Source organism: Sciurus carolinensis, chromosome 1, assembly GCF_902686445.1.
Source record: "Sciurus carolinensis chromosome 1, mSciCar1.2, whole genome shotgun sequence".
In the NCBI taxonomy this organism is placed as follows: Eukaryota; Metazoa; Chordata; class Mammalia; order Rodentia; family Sciuridae; genus Sciurus; species Sciurus carolinensis.
Window position 1 is genome coordinate 32,784,414 of NC_062213.1, and position 18,962 is coordinate 32,803,375.

At 35.0% G+C, this 18,962-nt stretch overlaps 2 protein-coding genes across 12 annotated transcripts in view; one reads left to right on the plus strand and one right to left on the minus strand.

Moving 5' to 3' along the window:
- Positions 1-274: 274 nt before the first annotated feature.
- Positions 275-8,686, plus strand: Abra (actin binding Rho activating protein). Its single transcript, XM_047538757.1, has 2 exons — positions 275-1,022; positions 6,655-8,686. The coding sequence occupies exons 1-2, from the start codon at positions 355-357 to the stop codon at positions 7,130-7,132; spliced, it is 1,146 nt and encodes a 381-aa protein (XP_047394713.1). The 5' UTR covers positions 275-354; the 3' UTR covers positions 7,133-8,686.
- A 4,937-nt stretch (positions 8,687-13,623) lies between these two features.
- The window catches only part of Oxr1 (oxidation resistance 1), a 420,876-nt gene continuing 415,537 nt past the window's right edge, over positions 13,624-18,962 (minus strand). For all 11 annotated transcript variants that reach the window (XM_047543799.1, XM_047543803.1, XM_047543808.1 and 8 more), the window contains one exon: positions 13,624-15,530. In XM_047543799.1, the coding sequence (XP_047399755.1) occupies positions 15,395-15,530 (136 nt within the window). In that variant the 3' untranslated portion in view covers positions 13,624-15,394. The remainder of the gene's footprint in view (positions 15,531-18,962) is intronic.

Below are 18,962 nucleotides of genomic sequence, written 5' to 3' on the forward strand. Positions count from 1 at the left end.
CACCTATAAATGGTAGGATCACATTTTAAGGTCAAGGAAAACATAAAGTTGAGCACATGATTCAATCTAGTAATTTCCACTCTGGCACCTAGAGAAGAAAAGGAGTGAGCACTGTCCTTTTCCAGCAGAGAATTCATTCTGCTATGATGAAACCAGAGCTGTCAGGGTTTAAAAAAAGAACACCATCAGGGCAAAGGCACCACATCTTGGCAAGAAATGCTTCGCATACTTTCCACCATCACCAAGTCCTCCTTCCCATCGCACACCCTGCTTCTATTTAAATCCCAGGAACTTCACTGAACCACGCTCATTTTAGCCAGTGCCCCGGCTATCAGCACAGAAGAGACAGGGAGCATGGCTCCAGGAGAAAAGGAAAGGATGGAGGGCCCAGCCAAGAGTGCCCTCCGGAAGGTACGCACAGCCACCCTGGTCATCAACTTGGCTCGGGGTTGGCAGCAGTGGGCGAATGAGAACAGCACCAGACAGGCCCAGGAGCCTGCAGGCTGGGTTCCTGGAGGGACCCAGGACCAGTCCCAAGCTCCTAAACCAGCAATAGACCCCATCCCCCACCTGAAAGCTCAGAGTGCCCCAAAATCTCCATCCTCAAAGCCAGAGGGATGTGGAGATGGACACAGCTCAGAGGAAGCCACTGAGGTCTCCCATATCAAAAGGAAAGAGGTGACCAAAACAGTTGTCAGCAAGGCTTATGAGAGAGGAGGTGATATGAGCTCCCTTAGCCACAGGTACGAGAATGACAGTGGCATGCCTGAACCTGGACAGCCAGAGAATGACATCGACAGGAGGCTCCACAGATACGACTCCCCGACAAGGAGGAGAAAATGTGCCAACCTGGTGTCTGAACTCACCAAAGGCTGGAAAGTGGTGGAACAGGAGGAGCCCAAGTGGAAGAGTGACAGCATAGACACAGAGGACAGCGGCTACGGAGGGGAGACAGAGGAGAGGCCCGAGCAGGATGCAGTGCAGGTGGCGGCTACTAGGATCAAACGCCCCTTGCCCTCCCAGTAAGTGAATGTGTCCTTCCACTGTACCAGGATCTCTAACAAGCCAGAATCACCTCCAGGAACCCGGAGAGCCAGGGAAGCACTTAGTAGAATTAGACTCCGGAAGATTGGGTGGGTAGTGAGTCCTATAGGAAAGGCGTGCCCCTAAACTGAAAGGACAGTGCCATTCTCAGACATGGACCTTTGGGTCCATGCACTACTCTGAACTGTCTCACCTAAAGTGGGAGGTGGCATCAAGATCCTTCTCAGTGCTCCTGAAATCAGGCATGCCTATGGCATTTTCTTAGTGAGATAGAGAAATACAGAAGAGCTGAATAAGAGACAATAATTAACTCATGATTTCTTGGACAATGTTGAGTTTCTGTGTTCTAATTTAAAAATAGACATGATAATTCATATTTATGGAGTTATTTTGATATTAATTATGAAAAGGAATGGATTCATGGGAGCTCTTTAATAAGTTTTACCCATTATAATTCAAGAGCTCAGGTCTGGTGATCCCAACCCTTTGAGGTGCTAGGAGATTGACATTCTGTGGATTTTTGTCTTTGTTTGCAAGGAGGGTAGTAAAATTCCTCCTTCCCTTCTTTGGTCCCTTTCCCCAGTCTCAGAGTACACAGGGTACCAGAAGGAGAACAACAGCAGCTTTTAAGGCCAAAGGTAATCCTAGCTGTGCTTGGCAAATTCAGCAAAAGTCCAATGGGATTTTTTTTTTTTTTTTTTGCCTAACGAGACTCTCAAATATTGCTTGAAAACTGAAAGTGGCATTATTATGCCCACGTCAAAGGGCAAGTTGTTCACTTATTTTCATTGTAGGTACCACCCTATCCCCATATGTGACAACAGAGTGAAAATTATGTCATGGTTGCTTAAGTAGAAAGAGTTCTTGGTGTTTAAGATGGTCCATGGAGTGGTTTTGCTAACTAGGGTTTTATTACAAAAATTATTTATAATTTATGCTTTATTCTAAAAGGAGTCTTTTGATTATATATGACTTGTTCTAGTTCCTTTAGCCAAAGAAATTGGGTCCTCTCTCATAAAGGTGCATAAATAAAGCACCAATCACCTATCCTTTCTGCCAAGTTGAGTTTGGTAAAATCAGTAGGAGTTGCACGTGAGGATGCCATTTTATAGATAAATGAATGGATATACAGAAATTTCAAGAAACATCCAAGTCACAAGACTAGTAAATGGAGAGCTGGAAGGGGTTGATCCAGGTTTGTGTTCTTATCCACCATGCTAGACTCACTCTCTCAGTAGAGATCAGTATGGACTTCATTAATGGAATCTTCAAAAGTGTAGGGTGTTTGTACAACCATGTATAACTTCTTAAGAAGTAGAGGCAAAAGTACGGCCTCCTACTGCCGGCCGCCACTTCTAGAGTGGGAAACTCTTCCCATGGACTCTGGGGCAGTTACCAATTTGCAAAAAGAATCACAGCCTAGGTCTCAAACCTGTTGATAACAGAGAAGAATCACTGATGATCAGAAATGATGGTACTGCCTTTTAGATGCAGTCACCTTGTTGCTGATAAAGGTGGCCCTATTGATGTTATGCTCCCATTAATCAAATTAGTAACACTTCCAGCAGGGAAGAGCAAGCTAACCATGCACAGAGGAGCAAACTCTCCCCAGTACATCTCTGCAAGGATGGATAGTGTGGCAGACATTCTTCATTAGACTCACAGGGAAGGTTGCCTAGGCACTAGAAGAAATGCTCCCTTTACTGGAGGGACTGTGGGGAGGGCCACCAGAACCATCTCCACCTTCACACATTTCCCAAACAAACCGGAAAACTCACCTGTAGGCCCCCATAACATTTCAAAGCTGGGATGCAGTTGAAGGGCATCTGCCAGAGAATGTTTTCCATACCAATCCACTTAGGTAGGCTTGAAATACACCTTTTAGATATTTTATTAGTTCGTTATTCTTTAATAATTTACCCATGTAATTATTACTCCAAAATGACAGAATTATGATAAAATGAGTTTCCATATTCTCACCATACTGCAACAAGCCCTCTTCACATTAGCAGCACTGAACTAATGTTATGTTTACAGTTGACAGATAGGAAATACTTTGCAAAATTGTTTTCAGTGAATGGAGCTAGATTTCCAAGACAGATTGCTCACAATATCCGATAGAATTAGTTACTTTAAACATTCAGAACAGGTGATTTTTTTTTTTTTTTTTTTTTTTGGTACCAGGGATTGAACCCAGGGGTGTGTTTAACCACTGAGCCACATCCCCAGCCCTTTTTATTTTGAGACAGGGTCTCACTAAGTTGCTTATGGCCTCACTAAATTGCTGAGGTTGACTTTGAACTTGAGATCCTCCTGCTTCAGCCTCCCAAACCTCTGGGATTACAGGCATGCACCACCACATCCAGCAGAATTTTTTTTTATTAGTTATAAGAAAATTGTTTACTGATGATGAAGAAACTGAGAAAGTGAATATGGATTCAATATTGATCTCCTAAAATAGTTGACATATTAGTCTTTCAATGGTTCTTTGCTTTCTTTAATTTATACTAGATTATCATTACAAAGCTCAATATAAACTATTATTAATATTTTCACCTGAAAACAAAAACAAAATAAAATAATCTGGCATTAATTGTTAAACTCACTGACCAAGAAGATATTCAGGGTATGAGACTTCAGAATACCCAGGGATGGGAGTTGTAGCTCAGGGGTAGAGTACCTCCTAGTATGTAAAAATCTCTGGGTTCCATCTCTAGCATCATAGGAGGGAAAAATGATAATTTAAACCTCATATGTTCAGACTTTTTAAAAATTAGAAATATAAAAAAAATAATGTTTATAGATTAGGAAAATTATCCACTAAGGTAGATTTCCTCCTAAGTTTTTAAACAGCCTTATTTTCCAATTCTTAATTGTAGGATCAAATTTCTTTTACTTCCCTTTCCTTCTTCTATTGGAAATTACAATTAGACAATGTGGCAAGGTTCAAAAAAGTATTTCTTTTAAAAGATAAATGTCTCTCTTCTATTTAGATTTATTGCTAGGTCAACTCCCAACCCTTATAACCAGTGACATTTAGTTTCAACACTCAGGGAATCTAAATTCCTAATTAAAATTAGAAGAAAACTACATCAAAGAATCAGAGGCCTGTATGACATAAACAAATTACCTCTGGAGAATAATTTCTTTAAATTTAATGTCTTTAGATTTTGGAATTTCTTTTCTTGTAATTTTCTAAATTTCTTTACTTGTAAATTTCTTTAAATTACAAAATCAACATAATTTTAATGAGAAAGAATTTTAAGAAAAGAAAAAAGTTATCTATATACTGACATAAATATTTTCATTTTTGCATTTTCTATAGAATTCTTTACCCTGGTGTTTATATACTTTTGAGTTGCAAATGTGCTATTAACTGAAATTTGTATTAGATTATTTTCATGAGGGTCTTTTAGTAGTTTTCTCTTTTCTTTTTTTTTTTTCCTGTTTGTTTCATTATTGAATATCCAGAAGGTACCTAAAGCAGTGCCCAGTAGCTATTCTAATAATAAACAGAAGGAATGTCAAAATGCCCAGATGCTCTGTAAAGGCAGGGTGTATTACTTTTGTACTAGAGGACCAAACTACAGTTGGTGCTCAGGAGACAAAGTATGAGTAAATGAATTACATTATTAACTTTCTTCTGAGGTATTTCAGGTCTTTTTTCAGGAAAGATGCCCCAAACTAAAGTAGGCATGAGATTTGGGTTTTACCAAGGTGACTTTGTGCTGGTTATGAAGACTATGCCTGCCATTGATCACCATGACTCCAAGAGGACAGGGGGCTTGCTCCTTAATAATGAGACCAAGCTCTGAATTCTGTCAGTGTCGGAACAGGGACAGTTGATGTCATGGAAGGGGATGGTGAGGACTAGTAGGAGTGACAGAAATTCATTCTGCTTCCATGTGGTGTACTTCTAGCACATTTTCATACGTAAAGGATTTTATAAAGTTGTATTAATGCATGTAGTTTTTGTATGATGCCCTTTTCCACTTAATTGTCACACACTTTTCTCCATATGGCTACAAAGACAATAGTGTTACATGTAGCACCAGTTTCATTCTACTGTAATAATGAAATGATATAGCAGGGGTAGGGCTTTTGAAACACAAGGCATAAGAATTAATGAAAGATCGCCATCTAGTGGATGAAAACAATGTTAATGCAAGTGTGCATTCCTCCCTAACTGCAAGTTTTGGTTCCCGTGCCTGACTGGGCTGCTTTACTTCATTTTTAAAGGAGCAAGTTCCTTGTCCTTCTTGGTGCCATGGAGATGAATGACAGGCACAGTCTTCATAAATAGCTCAAGACCATCTTGGTCAAACCCAAATCTCATGTCATAATTGAGGCTGAGGCTTCCTGCCAGGGAAGAGACTTGAAATTCCTTAGAAGAAAATTAATAGTGTGATTCATTAGCTCATATTTTGCTTCCTGAGCTCCCCCTGAACAGATTTTATGAAATGAGTTTGATAGTGAGGACACCCAATTCTGATCTGTGTCTTGGTTTTGAATAGCAAATTGTGAGTGTTCATATGGCTCAGGCATGCCATTCGCATAAATAATTTCAGGCATAAGGCCACTGAGCTGGGGAGAGGCAAAGGTGGATCACCCATGAAGTTGAGGGGTACAAATCTGTTTTACTAGTGCAGGCAAAGAGACCTGGAGAAAGAAGCCTAGCAGGATGGAGATAAAGAAATGGCAGGGAAGTCTTATGACTCATTTCTTAGACACTGCACCTGCATGCTGAGTGGCACAACTGCAGTAGAAATAACATCGACTGTATCTTCCATCTTGTGCGGGGATCCCGTCTCCACCACTCATTCACATCTCCACCACTCATTCAAGCAGTATTTCACATTAGTTATATATAGGCTCTGCACCAAATTCCGGTTCTACAACTTAATAGTTCTGTAGCTTTAAGAAGTTAATGTCTCTGGTCTGTTTCCTCATTGGTGAAGTGGGAATAGTGGTATTTATCTGACAGATTGGTTGTGGGGAATATTAATGAAAAGTGTTTTTAAGAATGCTAACCCAGTGTTCAATAACTGTTACTGTTGCTAGTCAGTGTTTTCTAATTGTACAACTTGATATTTAAAGTTTGTAAATGTCATGGGTACTGGTGTATTTATGTTCTCATTAAAAATTCAAATATAAAAATCTATTCATAACTGGATATTGCAATATATGTGCGGTGGTGTAAATCTTCTTTGGAAAATAACTAATTTAGAGACCCTATAAGTAGATTCTCCAGGATACTTTGTTTCTACTTCTGAAATGTTACTAACATGCAACTTTAAGATAACAGCACATTTGCATTAATAAGAAAGTGGCTTCTTGAAATAGCGCTACATATCATAATAGTCCTTTAAATATACTATTAGTTACACCAAAAATAATATGACACACACCAAAATAAGAATCACAGTAGGGATGTACCTTTTGTTTTGCACTTCTAATTTTTTTTTGTGGTGCACGTATGTCTTTTATAATGAAAAAACTATAAAGACTTACATTAAGACGCAGATGCATGGGAATACAAATACAAATGCAAAGCAACACTTGAGTGTTAAATCATCAGCATCTTGATTTTTCATCCTCTCCCTCCTGCAGGGCAAACAGATTTACAGAGCAACTCAACTGCAAGGCCCATCGGAAATACAGCCAGGTGGACAATTTGAAAGGGAGATGGCAACAGTGGGCTGATGAACACATACAATCCCAGAAGCTAAATCCTTTCAGTGAAGAATTCGACTACCAGCTGGCCATGTCCACTCGCCTGCACAAAGGAGACGAGGGCTATGGCCGTCCCAAGGAGGGAACCAAAACTGCTGAAAGGGCCAAACGAGCAGAGGAGCACATCTACAGAGAAATTATGGAGCTGTGCTTCGTCATCCGCACAATGGCTCGCCACAGACGCGATGGGAAGATCCAGGTTACTTTTGGAGAACTCTTTGACAGATATGTTCGCATTTCAGATAAAGTAGTGGGCATTCTCATGCGTGCCAGGAAACACGGACTGGTGCACTTTGAAGGAGAGATGTTGTGGCAAGGTCAGGATGACCATGTTGTGATCACTCTACTGGAGTGAGGCTTCGGGAATAAAAGTCAAACTTGACCCTCTCCTGTCTTACTACAAAATGCTAATGCATTAAATATTAAAAACACAAATTGCTCTGTAATAAGTCTGTAAATATTAAAACATTTTTACATAAATGACTTTTGGGCTCTCTACTTCTGTGAAGAAGCTTGAAGCTTTTGAGAAAGCACAGAAAGCATGTAAAATGTTATTAATATATACTACTACTATTAATATTTGAAGTTCCACTTATCTTTAAAAGCAAAAATATTTGGCAATTCACTGCAGATATTATTACAGATATTTAAATATTAGCTCAAAGAAGAACGCTGACTTCAGGAAAAGATCAGCAGAACATATTATGATGTCAATGTCATTTTTCAGGGGGAAAAATCCATTAAATTGGGTTAAACAAAAATTTTCCAAGAAACTTGACTTCTTGCTATTTGTTTTTAATCATAGCATCTTATGAAATAGGTACATACATAAAAATGTTTTCAATAAGATGTTTAAGTTGTTGAAGTTCCTCTGAGGGCTGAGATTTTGATAAGTTTCTGGAGTAGTTAGCCTTTCTTCCGTGTGACATGCAAATTCCATGTTATGGTTGAACTATGAGGTGTCCCCCAACAGCTCATGTGTGAAACAATGCAAAAAAGTTTAGAGATGAAATGATTGGGTTATAAGAGCCTTAACCTAATCTGTGCATTAATCCACTTGAATGGATTAACTGGGTGGTAAGTGTAGGAAGACAGGGTGAGGCTGGAGGAGGTAGGCACTGGGGGCCGACTTTGGGGTGTTTTGTTCCTGGTGAGCAGAGTTCTCCCCTGCTTCCTGATTGTCCTGAGCTGCTTTCCTCCTTCACACCCTTCCACCATGATGCTCTGAATTACCTGGGTCCCAGAACAATGGAGTTCACTGTCCATGGACTGAGACATGAAATCAGGAGCCCCAAAGAAAATTTCCCTCCTCTAAAATTGTCCGTGTCATGTCTTGGTCATAGCAATGAAAAAACTGAGTAAAACATTGCATGAAAACAGAAACCAGGGTGGCTGGTGGTCTCAGGTCTGATAAAGAAGTTCAAACTTATGTCAAAGTTCAATGAAAGTGAAATATAGAACATTCTATGAAGTAGGATGTTCAGTGTAGAAAAATCTCATAGAATCATTGTTGAATTAATAATTTGAGATACTTAATTTTCTCCATTCTCTACAAAGACAATTTTATGAAATATTTAAAAGTCTAAAAATTGCAATACCAGTTCTGCAAAGGTTAAAAAAAGGCACAGTAAATTTGATGACAAGGAGAAAATTATTTGATACTAGCCTGCTGGTTGTCAGTTTTTCTCCTTAATTAGATTTAATGTGTTTTACATAATCCTAAACAAAAACTGAATAAAATGTTAGATTATAATTCTTATTGAATTCAATAAAAAGTTACTAAAATGCATTATTAAAGGCTTTTGTTATTATATATAAAAATTAATGTCAAATTATTTCTTGAAATAAAAGACATTCATATTTGTTATTTGTTAGGTTTAAAATAAAATACAGGTCAAACTGTCTTAAGAATTATCTGTTTTCATGTGATTCTCTTTCAAACTGAAAGTTCTAATATCTTCTTATAGAAGAAAATATGTATATTTTTGTTTGCATACTAGATTTATGAAGATACAAATTAATAAGATTGCTAAGTACAATTTCACATAAAATATACATACACTTCTGTTACAACAGTGAAACATGTCAAAATTTAAAAGCCAATGGCTAAGGAATAAAAGATGTTTTCTTATTTTTCTGTTCTTGTTATATTATTTTAGGTTATATCCCACAATATCACTTTCTTGTGTTTGAAATACAATAAAATTTCAGCACATAACTTAGGTTACTCCTAGTATCATAGAATATTTAGACCAAGTTTCAAGCATTCCCTTATATTCAACTCTGAATAAAAGGAACTTAAACAGGCACTGACACAGAGCATTTAAAGTTTGGTTTGTTTGAATTTGAGGATGGAGTGAAATTCCTCTTCTTGGAGAGCTGACAATCACTAACACCTTTGAATAAAGTCTGGTTCTCAAGTAAGAACAAGTTTCCTTGGAGAAAAATGCCTGACATGTAACATGTAACAGGCCCAGACTGACAAGCAGCTTGCGAGATAGCCATCCTCTTTAGAGTGTCCATGACACAAGAAATAGCTCATGGTTTGTAGATTTTTTTCTTCATTATTGTTATGCTGGATACTTTATTTAATTGTTAAGGCCATCTATCCTAACACTGTTTCCTAATTTGGAATCAAAAAAAATTCCCTAATCAACCAAATGATTACTTTTTTAAAAACTCCATGATAGGGAAAATTCATTTGGAAAACTCAGGACATTTTGACAAAAAAGTCAGCACACATGCAAATGGAAGTCCTTAAGAATATTTTTATAGTCACCCAAACCACAAAATAATTATTGCAGATAATTCTAAATTCCCAGCGTACAACTGATTCAGCAATTTTCAGGATTTCCCTTTTCAAAACTTTCCAGTGGTTAAAGGTTTTTATACTGTTGATACATACTCTTATACCCTTTCTGTTTGGACCTCCATCCAAATATTTGAAAGCTCTCAACTTTCATAGCTTGAATCTTCCAGACTCCTGATTTTAAAGTTCACCTTCTCGTCTGCCCACTTAGAACACAAGGAAGTTCAGAGCTCAGGGTTTTTTCTTCTCAGACTGACCTGTGTACAGGCCACATCTGTACTCTTGGTTTGCCTTATGCTTTTTCCTTTCATTTCCAAACTTAGTTTCTTCTTTTCCTTATTAGAAACAGGTACAGTGTGTTTTATACACATAAATACACATATGTATAAATGTTTACGTAATTTATATTTCAAAAACAAGATAACTAGAAATCAACCAATTTCCTTAAAGACTGGGTAGAATTGAATTGAGAAGAGAGGTAACCTCCTAAGAATATACCTGTTTGTATAGCTTTGACTTTTGAGAACTTCTAAATATTTTACATATCTCTAGGTAAACAAATATACACGTTACTATGGGAACATACTATTCAGGAATTAAAATTTGCTGGTCAAAGGCATGAACATAGATTTAATAAATGTAGCCCCAAAAGCTTTCTAAATGTGATTCCACTTCACATTCCCCTTTTATTGACTGCTTTAATACTCTTGGGTTAACTCATTAAGTCCCAAGTGTTCAATTCTATATAAGATGATGGGACATAATGTTTTAAAGTCCTGTGACTTTTCCGTTGCTGAGCAAGTTTTTTGATTTGTAGTCATTTCTATATTGTGAAGATGAGTCAATCAGACTTCTGTATTACAAAAACCTCATACTCTTCTTGGTTGTCTTTTTGCTTTAATGATGCCTTTTGAGGAAGGTCTTAAAATTTTAATGTAATATAGTTTACCTCCTCTCATCCTTAGTGCTTTTGTATTCCACTTAAGAAATATATGCCTATCCTAAGGTTGTGAAGATATTTTTCTCTTTTTACAATAGCTTTGCTGATTTACTTTTCAAAATTAAATCTACAATCTATAATTCTTATTTGTGGAGAGTGAAGTTTTTCTGCTCCAAACAGGTATCCAATTAACATAGCACCATTTTTTGAAAAAAACTGGGCAATATTATCAGCTTTAAAAAAAAAAAAATCAGACTTCTAATACTACAATGTCTTACTCAGTTTTTTTTAATAAGTATCTTTATCAAATGTCACACCCTTGTTCTTCAATGTTGCCTTACATTTCCATATAAATTCTAGAATCAGCTTGATTTTCACAAAAATAAGATTGAGATTTTTTTACTTACCAATACCGATTTTTACAGCACTGACATCTTCCAGTGTTCTCTCTATCCCTCATAAATATGGTATATCCTTCCTACACAAGTGTTCATTTTTTTTGTTGTTATTTAGCTGGTATTTTCAGTGTTATTACAAGTGGTGATACTTTAAATTTTCTACTTCTTTGTACATAAAAAAATGGATTTGTTTCTGAGTATCAAACTTGTAATGAGTGCTATTGATAAATCAACTAATTCCAATAATTTGATCTTTTAGAATTTTCTGTCAATCATACCCTATTCAATGACATTTAAATGTCTTTCTTCCTGTCCTACATATTTTCTTCCTTGCTCTATTGCAAGAACTTCTAGAACCATGTTGAATAGAAGCCAGGTAACAGTTGTTACTGTCTGGTTTCCTACCTCAGGAAGGAAGCTTTCAATAACTCACCATTAAGTATAATTCCTGTATATTTTCCAAAAAAAAAAAAAAAAATTTAAGCAGATTAAACAAGATTCCCTTCTTCACTAGTTTGCTATTTTTTTTTTTTAAATCATAGTAATAGAAATTGAACTTAATCAAATGCTTTTTTGGCATTTACAGAGGTCACTATGGAATTTTTCTTTTTTTTTTTTTTTTTGTTAATGTGGTAAATGGCCCCAAATGAAAAATGTTAACTACTCAAACTTTCCTACAATAATTTGGTTATTACTTTTTTTATATATCGGACTTGACGTGATTAAAAATTTTGCACGTATGCTCATAACAGACTCTCCTGTAACTTTTTGTGAACACTATTGGGTTTTGAAATCGAGATCATGCCAGCCTCAAAAAGCAATTTGAGAAATGCTCTTTCCACAGTATACTGGAAGAGCTAGGACTGACACTATTTTTTTTTTTTTTTTTTTAATTATCTAGAATTACCCAGTTCAATTACCTGAGCCTGGGATTTTTGTAGGAAGGCAATATATTTTTTTAATTAGCAGATTTAAGTTCTTTAACTAAAAATTTATTTCTTCTTGGACCAGCTGTCATAAATTTTTTGTCCTAATATTTCTAAATTTTCCCTACCTTGCCAAGTTTAATGACACAAGAGATGTTCACATTATCTCTTAAAGGTCTGCAGTGATGTCTCCTTTTAATTTTTTCACAACCATTTATTTTTATTTTTATTCCTATTAATTTCAGTAGATGTGTTAAATTTGATTATTATTCTTGGAGATTTGTACATTTAAAAAATTATTCAAAATTTTAATGTACACTATGCAAAATAAACTTTTTTTGTGATATCTTTCACTTATTGGATTTTCTTTATGTTTAAATTTTATTTTTAAAGACTTCATTTTGATTCATTGTACACAAATAGGGTATAACTTTTTATTTCTAGAAATGAACTTTTAAATTGACAATATATGGAAAATGAAATAGCAAAAAATTAGACATTGCTTTTAATTTTTAGATTTCTGCTCATGTCTTTATTTTGGCTCTACTTTCTTTATGTTCAATTTGTTCTTTTAACTTCTTTTTGTGGGGGGCACTGGGGATTGAACTCAGGGGTACTCAATCACTGAGCCACATCCCCAGCTCTATTTTGTATTTTATTTAGAGACAGGGTCTCACTGAGTTGCTTAGCACCTCACTTTTGCTGAGGCTGGATTTGAACTCTCAATCCTCCCACCTCAGCCTCCTGAGCTGCTGGGATTACAGGTGTGCACTACTGCACCCGAATCTTTTAACCTCTTGAGATAAAAGTTTAGGGTTCTCTCTTCTGCTTGTCACTTAATATTACTATACCACAAAAATCTATCTCAAGGACCCTCTTTTTGATTTGACCTATAATCTGCTGAGGCATTTCATACATAGGTATAAGTTCACATCTACTTTTCATTTTTGTAACTTTTTATCTTTCAGAATGGAATAGTTAATGCCATTTGTAAATTGATTCTCCAGTTCCTCAAATATTAGAGTCCATAACTAATGTCATTTTGTATCAACTCATTTCTCCTTTGTACACTGATCATAACAAGATGAATAATGTACTTCAGTTCATGTCAAAATCCAGACAACTACCCTTATCTTGTTTTCTCTGACATAAAATCGGTATCTAACTCTTGATAATCCAAATTACCAAATCTCTTTCAAATCCATGCCTCCTTCTTTATCACCATTACTACTACTCTTATTCAGGCCTCATTGTTCTTTGAATTTTACAACAAACTCATTATTGCTTCATCTCTTATTTTTTCCCTCTATGAATCTATTTGTCAAAGAGATTATCCTAAAGTGCAAAGTTGATCATATCATTCCTCTACTCACATGTTCTTAGTTGTTCTATGAGATTAGAAAAAAGATCAAAATTTTTTGGTGTCGTAGACAACATAGCTCTTTATGACATGAGGGGTTTTATCTTTGTTGTTTCTTCACCAAAAAAAAAAAAAAAAAAAAGAAAAAGAAAAGAAAGAAAATGTACCTCAAAACTATCAGACGACTTGTATTTCTCCATGTCAAGTACCTTCTATCTCCATTTGTTAAAACTGTAGTGCTGTGTCTAGTTGAATATATTCTTCCACCACTATTACCACCACCACCACCACCAGCAACAATACAATATAGGCTATTTGAAGCATCTTTTAAAAAATAAAAGCAGTATGCTTAATAAAAGATTTCTTAGATGTGAAAATAACTTGATTATTCAATAAATTCAAACTCAAGTTTGTATTTATATATTTAATTTTATTTGGTATACACCACTATGAACTTGTACTTGAAATCCATTACAGGATTTATTTTATGAGTAGTCAACTCCACAAAGACAATAATACTGCTGTGGAAGACCAAAAGGGGAAAAAAACTGATATATTTATTTACAATTCCCTACTTTGTAAACATTTAATCTATATACTGTTACTAACTTATAATGATAGAGCTTTACACAGACAAGGAAATGATGTCCTGTGTTTCTATTTATATTCTGCAATAGCATATTATGATAGAACAGCAGATTTTCTTTTTGATTAGCATTATACTTTCTTCAGATAATAATCTAAACTTTTAAAGAACTAAATACAATTGCTATACAACTAAAACTACTTAAGCCAACATATTTGGCTTATAATTCATTTTTAGAATAATTTAAAGTGCTATAAGCAATCTGGCAATCAACACTTTCTATATGAACAAAACTACCTTTAAACATTAATTTACAAGATATACAATGTTTATCTGGAATAGCTGAAATTTCAGCACAAAGTCACTGTCACATGTATAACAGCAGGATTTTTTTTTTTTTTTTTTTTTGCATAACAAGAAGCTCTGAGATTTAACTGATGAATTATTGCCACAATGGCTTATTACTGGTTTCCTACAAAAGAGGATAAGAACTACTAGTATATTCTATTTTTCTATCTTTTTTTTTTGAGGTCACTTGACAGTAAGTTTGCATATTCACCAAGTCTACTGAGTTACAATATTGTCTACTATAATCATTGCCCTTTTATAAGAGCAAATGCTAATGGTAATTAATAACATGTCACAAAAAATAAAAACTACAAGATTGTTTTTCCTTTTGAACAGAAAAAAACCATGTTTTTGGAGTTGGTATGCAACAAGACTAAAACAAAAGAACTATAAAACAGTAAAACTGACACAATATGTTGAAGAAATATGCAATTGTTTCATGTTTTTGTATTTATGATAATGCCCTATTAAGCTACAAATATGTAAAGAGTATAATTTCTTGCTTAATATAGTAAATCCAATAAAATCATTAAGTTCTCATTCTCCTTTGTCAATGTATAGCTCTGTATCTGATAATTCGAAGATGAAAGTATGTGCCCAAACCTGCAGATCATGTGCACTGTGGTCTATGACAATCAGAATTCTCCTCAAATTTCATTTCCTTAAAATGAAACTGAGAATACTTGAAAAATTAATAAAGAGATTATAGTGTGAATCAAAACTAAAACTCAGTGGTCTGTGAAGTATGTATTATATTGGTTTGTGGTTTCTCCTTCATAAAAATAAGATAAGCGGGTCTAAATGTCACTTTTTCTAAACTCACAGATATAATAGTATCTGGATTTCATTTCCTTGATGTCCCAATTTGCCTGCTCTAGTAAAAGAAACAATAGTTAAAAAAAAAAAAAAAAAAAAAAAAAGATTTAACAAAAGAGCACCATCCTATTAGAAGACTGAGATAACATGACCTGAAAATAAAGTAGTTACTATGATCAAAATGCTGGCAAGTTCTGACAAACTCAGGCTACTATACAATATGGACCCAGGTCACTGTCTAAACCTAAGGAACTTTGGGACAGGAACATGATTTGAAAAATCAACTCTAAACTCATAGCTATAATAAATGGTGATACAGACTAATTTTAAAGCATGAGTGACATGTGACATTGTATTGCTTCTTGAACATTCCAAACAATGCTTGTCCATGTCAGGTTTGGGCCATTATCCTGCTAAGACAGATAGCATTGTATTTATTCAAAAGCCCAGATTTCAATGTCTTGGATAAAGAAATCTTCCTTCTTAGAAAGTGTATGATTCCCAAATGTTTTACAAGAATGGCTTCTTCCATGGTAGAGATCTCCATCAAGCCAAAGGGCAAATTCTCCTCTGCAATATATAAAAATAAAAATCTCTTAATATTCATGCCCTAAATTTTAAAATAATTTAATTCAATATCCAACAACTCTAAAATCATTAGTTTTTCCAAACCCTATCCTACCTCTTATAATACTGATGCAAGAAATTTTGTTTTGTTCATGTTACAGTATAACATCACTTATTATACAGATCAGTAAAATGAGTCCCTTAAAATTAACTTCCTATAGAATTATATTTTGAGACAGGTGTTACTCTTGTCGTTCTTCACTTGGTATTATCAATTTCTCTTTATTATATGGTTTCAATATTTTTTACAAGACTATCTAAATATTATGAAACTCTATATCATCTGAAATAAAAGGTGGTGTTAATGTTAAAGGACTGGTGAATTAAGCTTATATTTCTTTGGTGTAAGTCAGAAAGAAGAATTTTGCTGTCAAAAATAGATTATCAGTTAGTTTTTGTCTAACATGCTAAACTGTGAAAAAAGTTCTGATTGTATGGGTAGGAAGTGGTTAGCTAAAGGGCTCAGTCTGAAAAGACTTTAAATGGATAAAGACAGGATGCTGAGATTCTGTCTATCAAGTAAAGGGACCAAGAAATAAGGTAGATATAATAGAAACTAAAATATAGATAAGATCCAATTTATCTAATTAGAGTACATCTTCCAGGGAGGAGAAAAAACAGGTTATGAAAAGACTTCTTTCTATCCTATGGAGAACTTCTTTCACTTAACAGAAGAAGGGGACAAAGAGTAATTAGTAACATAATAAAATTTACCTCAGATATCAAGCCAATACAGCTGAGCCAGAGGAGATGATGATTTTTAAAAATATGGGTTGCTATATTTCAGTGAGAAGAGAATTTTAAAAGTGGTCTGTAGACTCATGGACTACTATCTCTGTGAAATTGAGTTAAATTACTCAACATTTCTCAGAAATTTGACAGTTGTATAAAAATTATATATAGTTATAAAAAAGATTAGGTAATTTCTAAAGACCTACTGAGCTCTAAAAGTTCAATAGATATAACTTCTAACCTTTATATAGCATCACAGATAATGGATTTGTGTGAAAAATAAATCTAGTTTAACACTATTTTGGAACAAAAAAAGGATTATTTATTTATTTATACTCTGCAATCAAAAACACCAGAAAGTTAACATTATGAATCAGATATTCTAGGCATAGAGATATATTTCTGAATAAGCAAAGAAGAGTAGCTACACTGACCATGTAGAATGGTTCCAGAAAAAGTTGGTACTTTACAAACAGAAAAGACTGAACAATGTGGCCACTAGGAGATCATCCATTATCATTCGAAAGGAGAACTGAATGTACAGAAAAGAAAACTGCAGTGGGATAACCAGTAATGATTTAATGAACCTTCTCTACAAATAAAAACAATACTTTGCTATGACATGACATAACCCTGAAATCATGCCAGTCTGGAGAAGTCCATGATTTGAAAGTATTAAAAAAACAGATGGTCCCCCAAATGAGCTCTCCATGAGAAAACCATGATTCTTTTAAGGTTTAAATTTGAATTCATCTTGATATATATTTTAAACTTTCTATGTGCAGCTATTATGAGTCATAAAACATGACTGTAAAAATCGAAGTAGAAACGGTATTTGAATTTAAAAATTCAGTGTTTTATAGCAATAGACTTCTAGAGTCTTTAATGGTATTAATATACCTTTAAGAGCTATCTGAATCCATGTGACTTCTAAGTAGGGATAGAGAACCATAACCAATGTGTTAGAAGAATATTAAAGTTTCATATTTCCTTGTTAAACTTTTAATAAATATGAAAGGGTCTTTTATTATTACCATTATTAGTATTATTTTACAGTACTAGGGATCACTCTACCATTGGGCTACATCCCCAGATCTTCAAATTTTTTTTTTTTTAATGGTTGAGAGGATCTCCTAAATTGAACAGGCTGTACTCAAACTTGTGATCCCCTATCTCAGCCTCATGAGTCATTGGGATTATAGGTAATTGCCATGACGCCCAGCATGAATTTTTTTTTTTAACAAAATGATTAGATATTTAGCTGAAATTTCAGTTGACTAGATATAAGAACTACCTCAAAAGTGACTTCAAGGCCACTCATAAGTGGCATCACTTCTGTAATAACCTTTACTCCCTATCCCATGGTAACCTGAATTTTCTGAAGCTTCTGTTTTGAGATTATATCAATTCTTTTAAATTGGGTGTAAAATATGGTTTGTGTACTTATTAAGGACTACAAGGTTCCATGGCTTTCACCAGCATTTCAAATGTGTCTGTGACTTCTAAATATTTAGGTAAATGTATCTATCCCAGGTGAAACACAGATCTATCCTAGGTGAAACACAGAGAAAGTATATTTTATTTTTTAAATTTTGTAGATAGACATAATACTTTTATTTTATTTATTTTTATGTGATGTTGAGGATCAAACCCAGCACCTCATGCATGCCAGGCAAGCATTCTACCACTGAGCCACAATTGAAGTCCCTAGAAAGTGTATTTTTATATTAGCAATGTTTTCAAAGATGATCCATATGACTTTCTGAAAATAGAGTGGCTAAGAAAGTGGAAGAAACAAAAAGTCTTCTAAATCCTTAACTATTGTCTTGTAACTCACGTATACAATGATGTTACGAGAACACAGGAAGAACTCTTGCCATGGTACCAGATGGGAAAAGGTGATGATGAACAGAAGTAAATGAGTAAAGGTGGCTACCATTTGTTAAGGACCTATTATGTGGTAGACACTATGCTAGAATTATAGAGTAATATATTTTCCTCACAATCCCCTATAACCTCTAATTTATAGCTGAGGAAAGTTTAGAATGTTAAGGAGTTTGCTCAATGTCTCACATATAAAATATGCTGAGCTCGATCTGAATTGGGTCTGACAATAAAGCCTACATGAAGCCCACCACATAATGATTTCAATTTTTTGGAGGTGCTATGGTTTGAGTGTGTTCCCCAAATATTCACAAACCAGATGTCTGTTCCTCAGCATGGCCATGTTGAGAGGTGATGGAACATTTAACAGGTGGGGTCTATCAGAAGGTGTTCAATTCCCTGGGGGCACTACCCTAAGCAATTTTCAAGGACCTCTGTTCCTATGAAAGCAAGTTGATAGAGGAAGCCTGGACCCTGAATACCTCTAGTTTTTTGTCTTGCCATGTGATCTCTTTTGCACATAGCCATTTCCCTTCCTATATCTCCACTAGATGTGATGCAGCTAAAGGGGCACTCACCAAAAGCTAAAGGATGAGTTGTTCAATCTCAAAATTTAGCCTTCACATTTCTGAGCTAAATAAACCTCTTATAAATAACCAGTTTCAGGTATTTTGTTACAGCAATAGCAAATGGACTACGATGGGTGGCACCTGCTTTGAATTCTGGAATACTAAGTCCCTATAGTTTCTGTTATCTGAA

What these genes read in the sequence shown, in the direction of transcription:
- Abra (XM_047538757.1), top strand. Translation starts at nt 355, where the DNA reads ATGGCTCCAGGAGAAAAGGAAAGGATGGAGGGCCCAGCCAAGAGTGCC. An exon ending in AAACGCCCCTTGCCCTCCCA is followed by an intron (nt 1,023 to 6,654) that starts GTAAGTGAATGT and finishes TCCCTCCTGCAG; the next exon opens with GGCAAACAGATTTACAGAGC.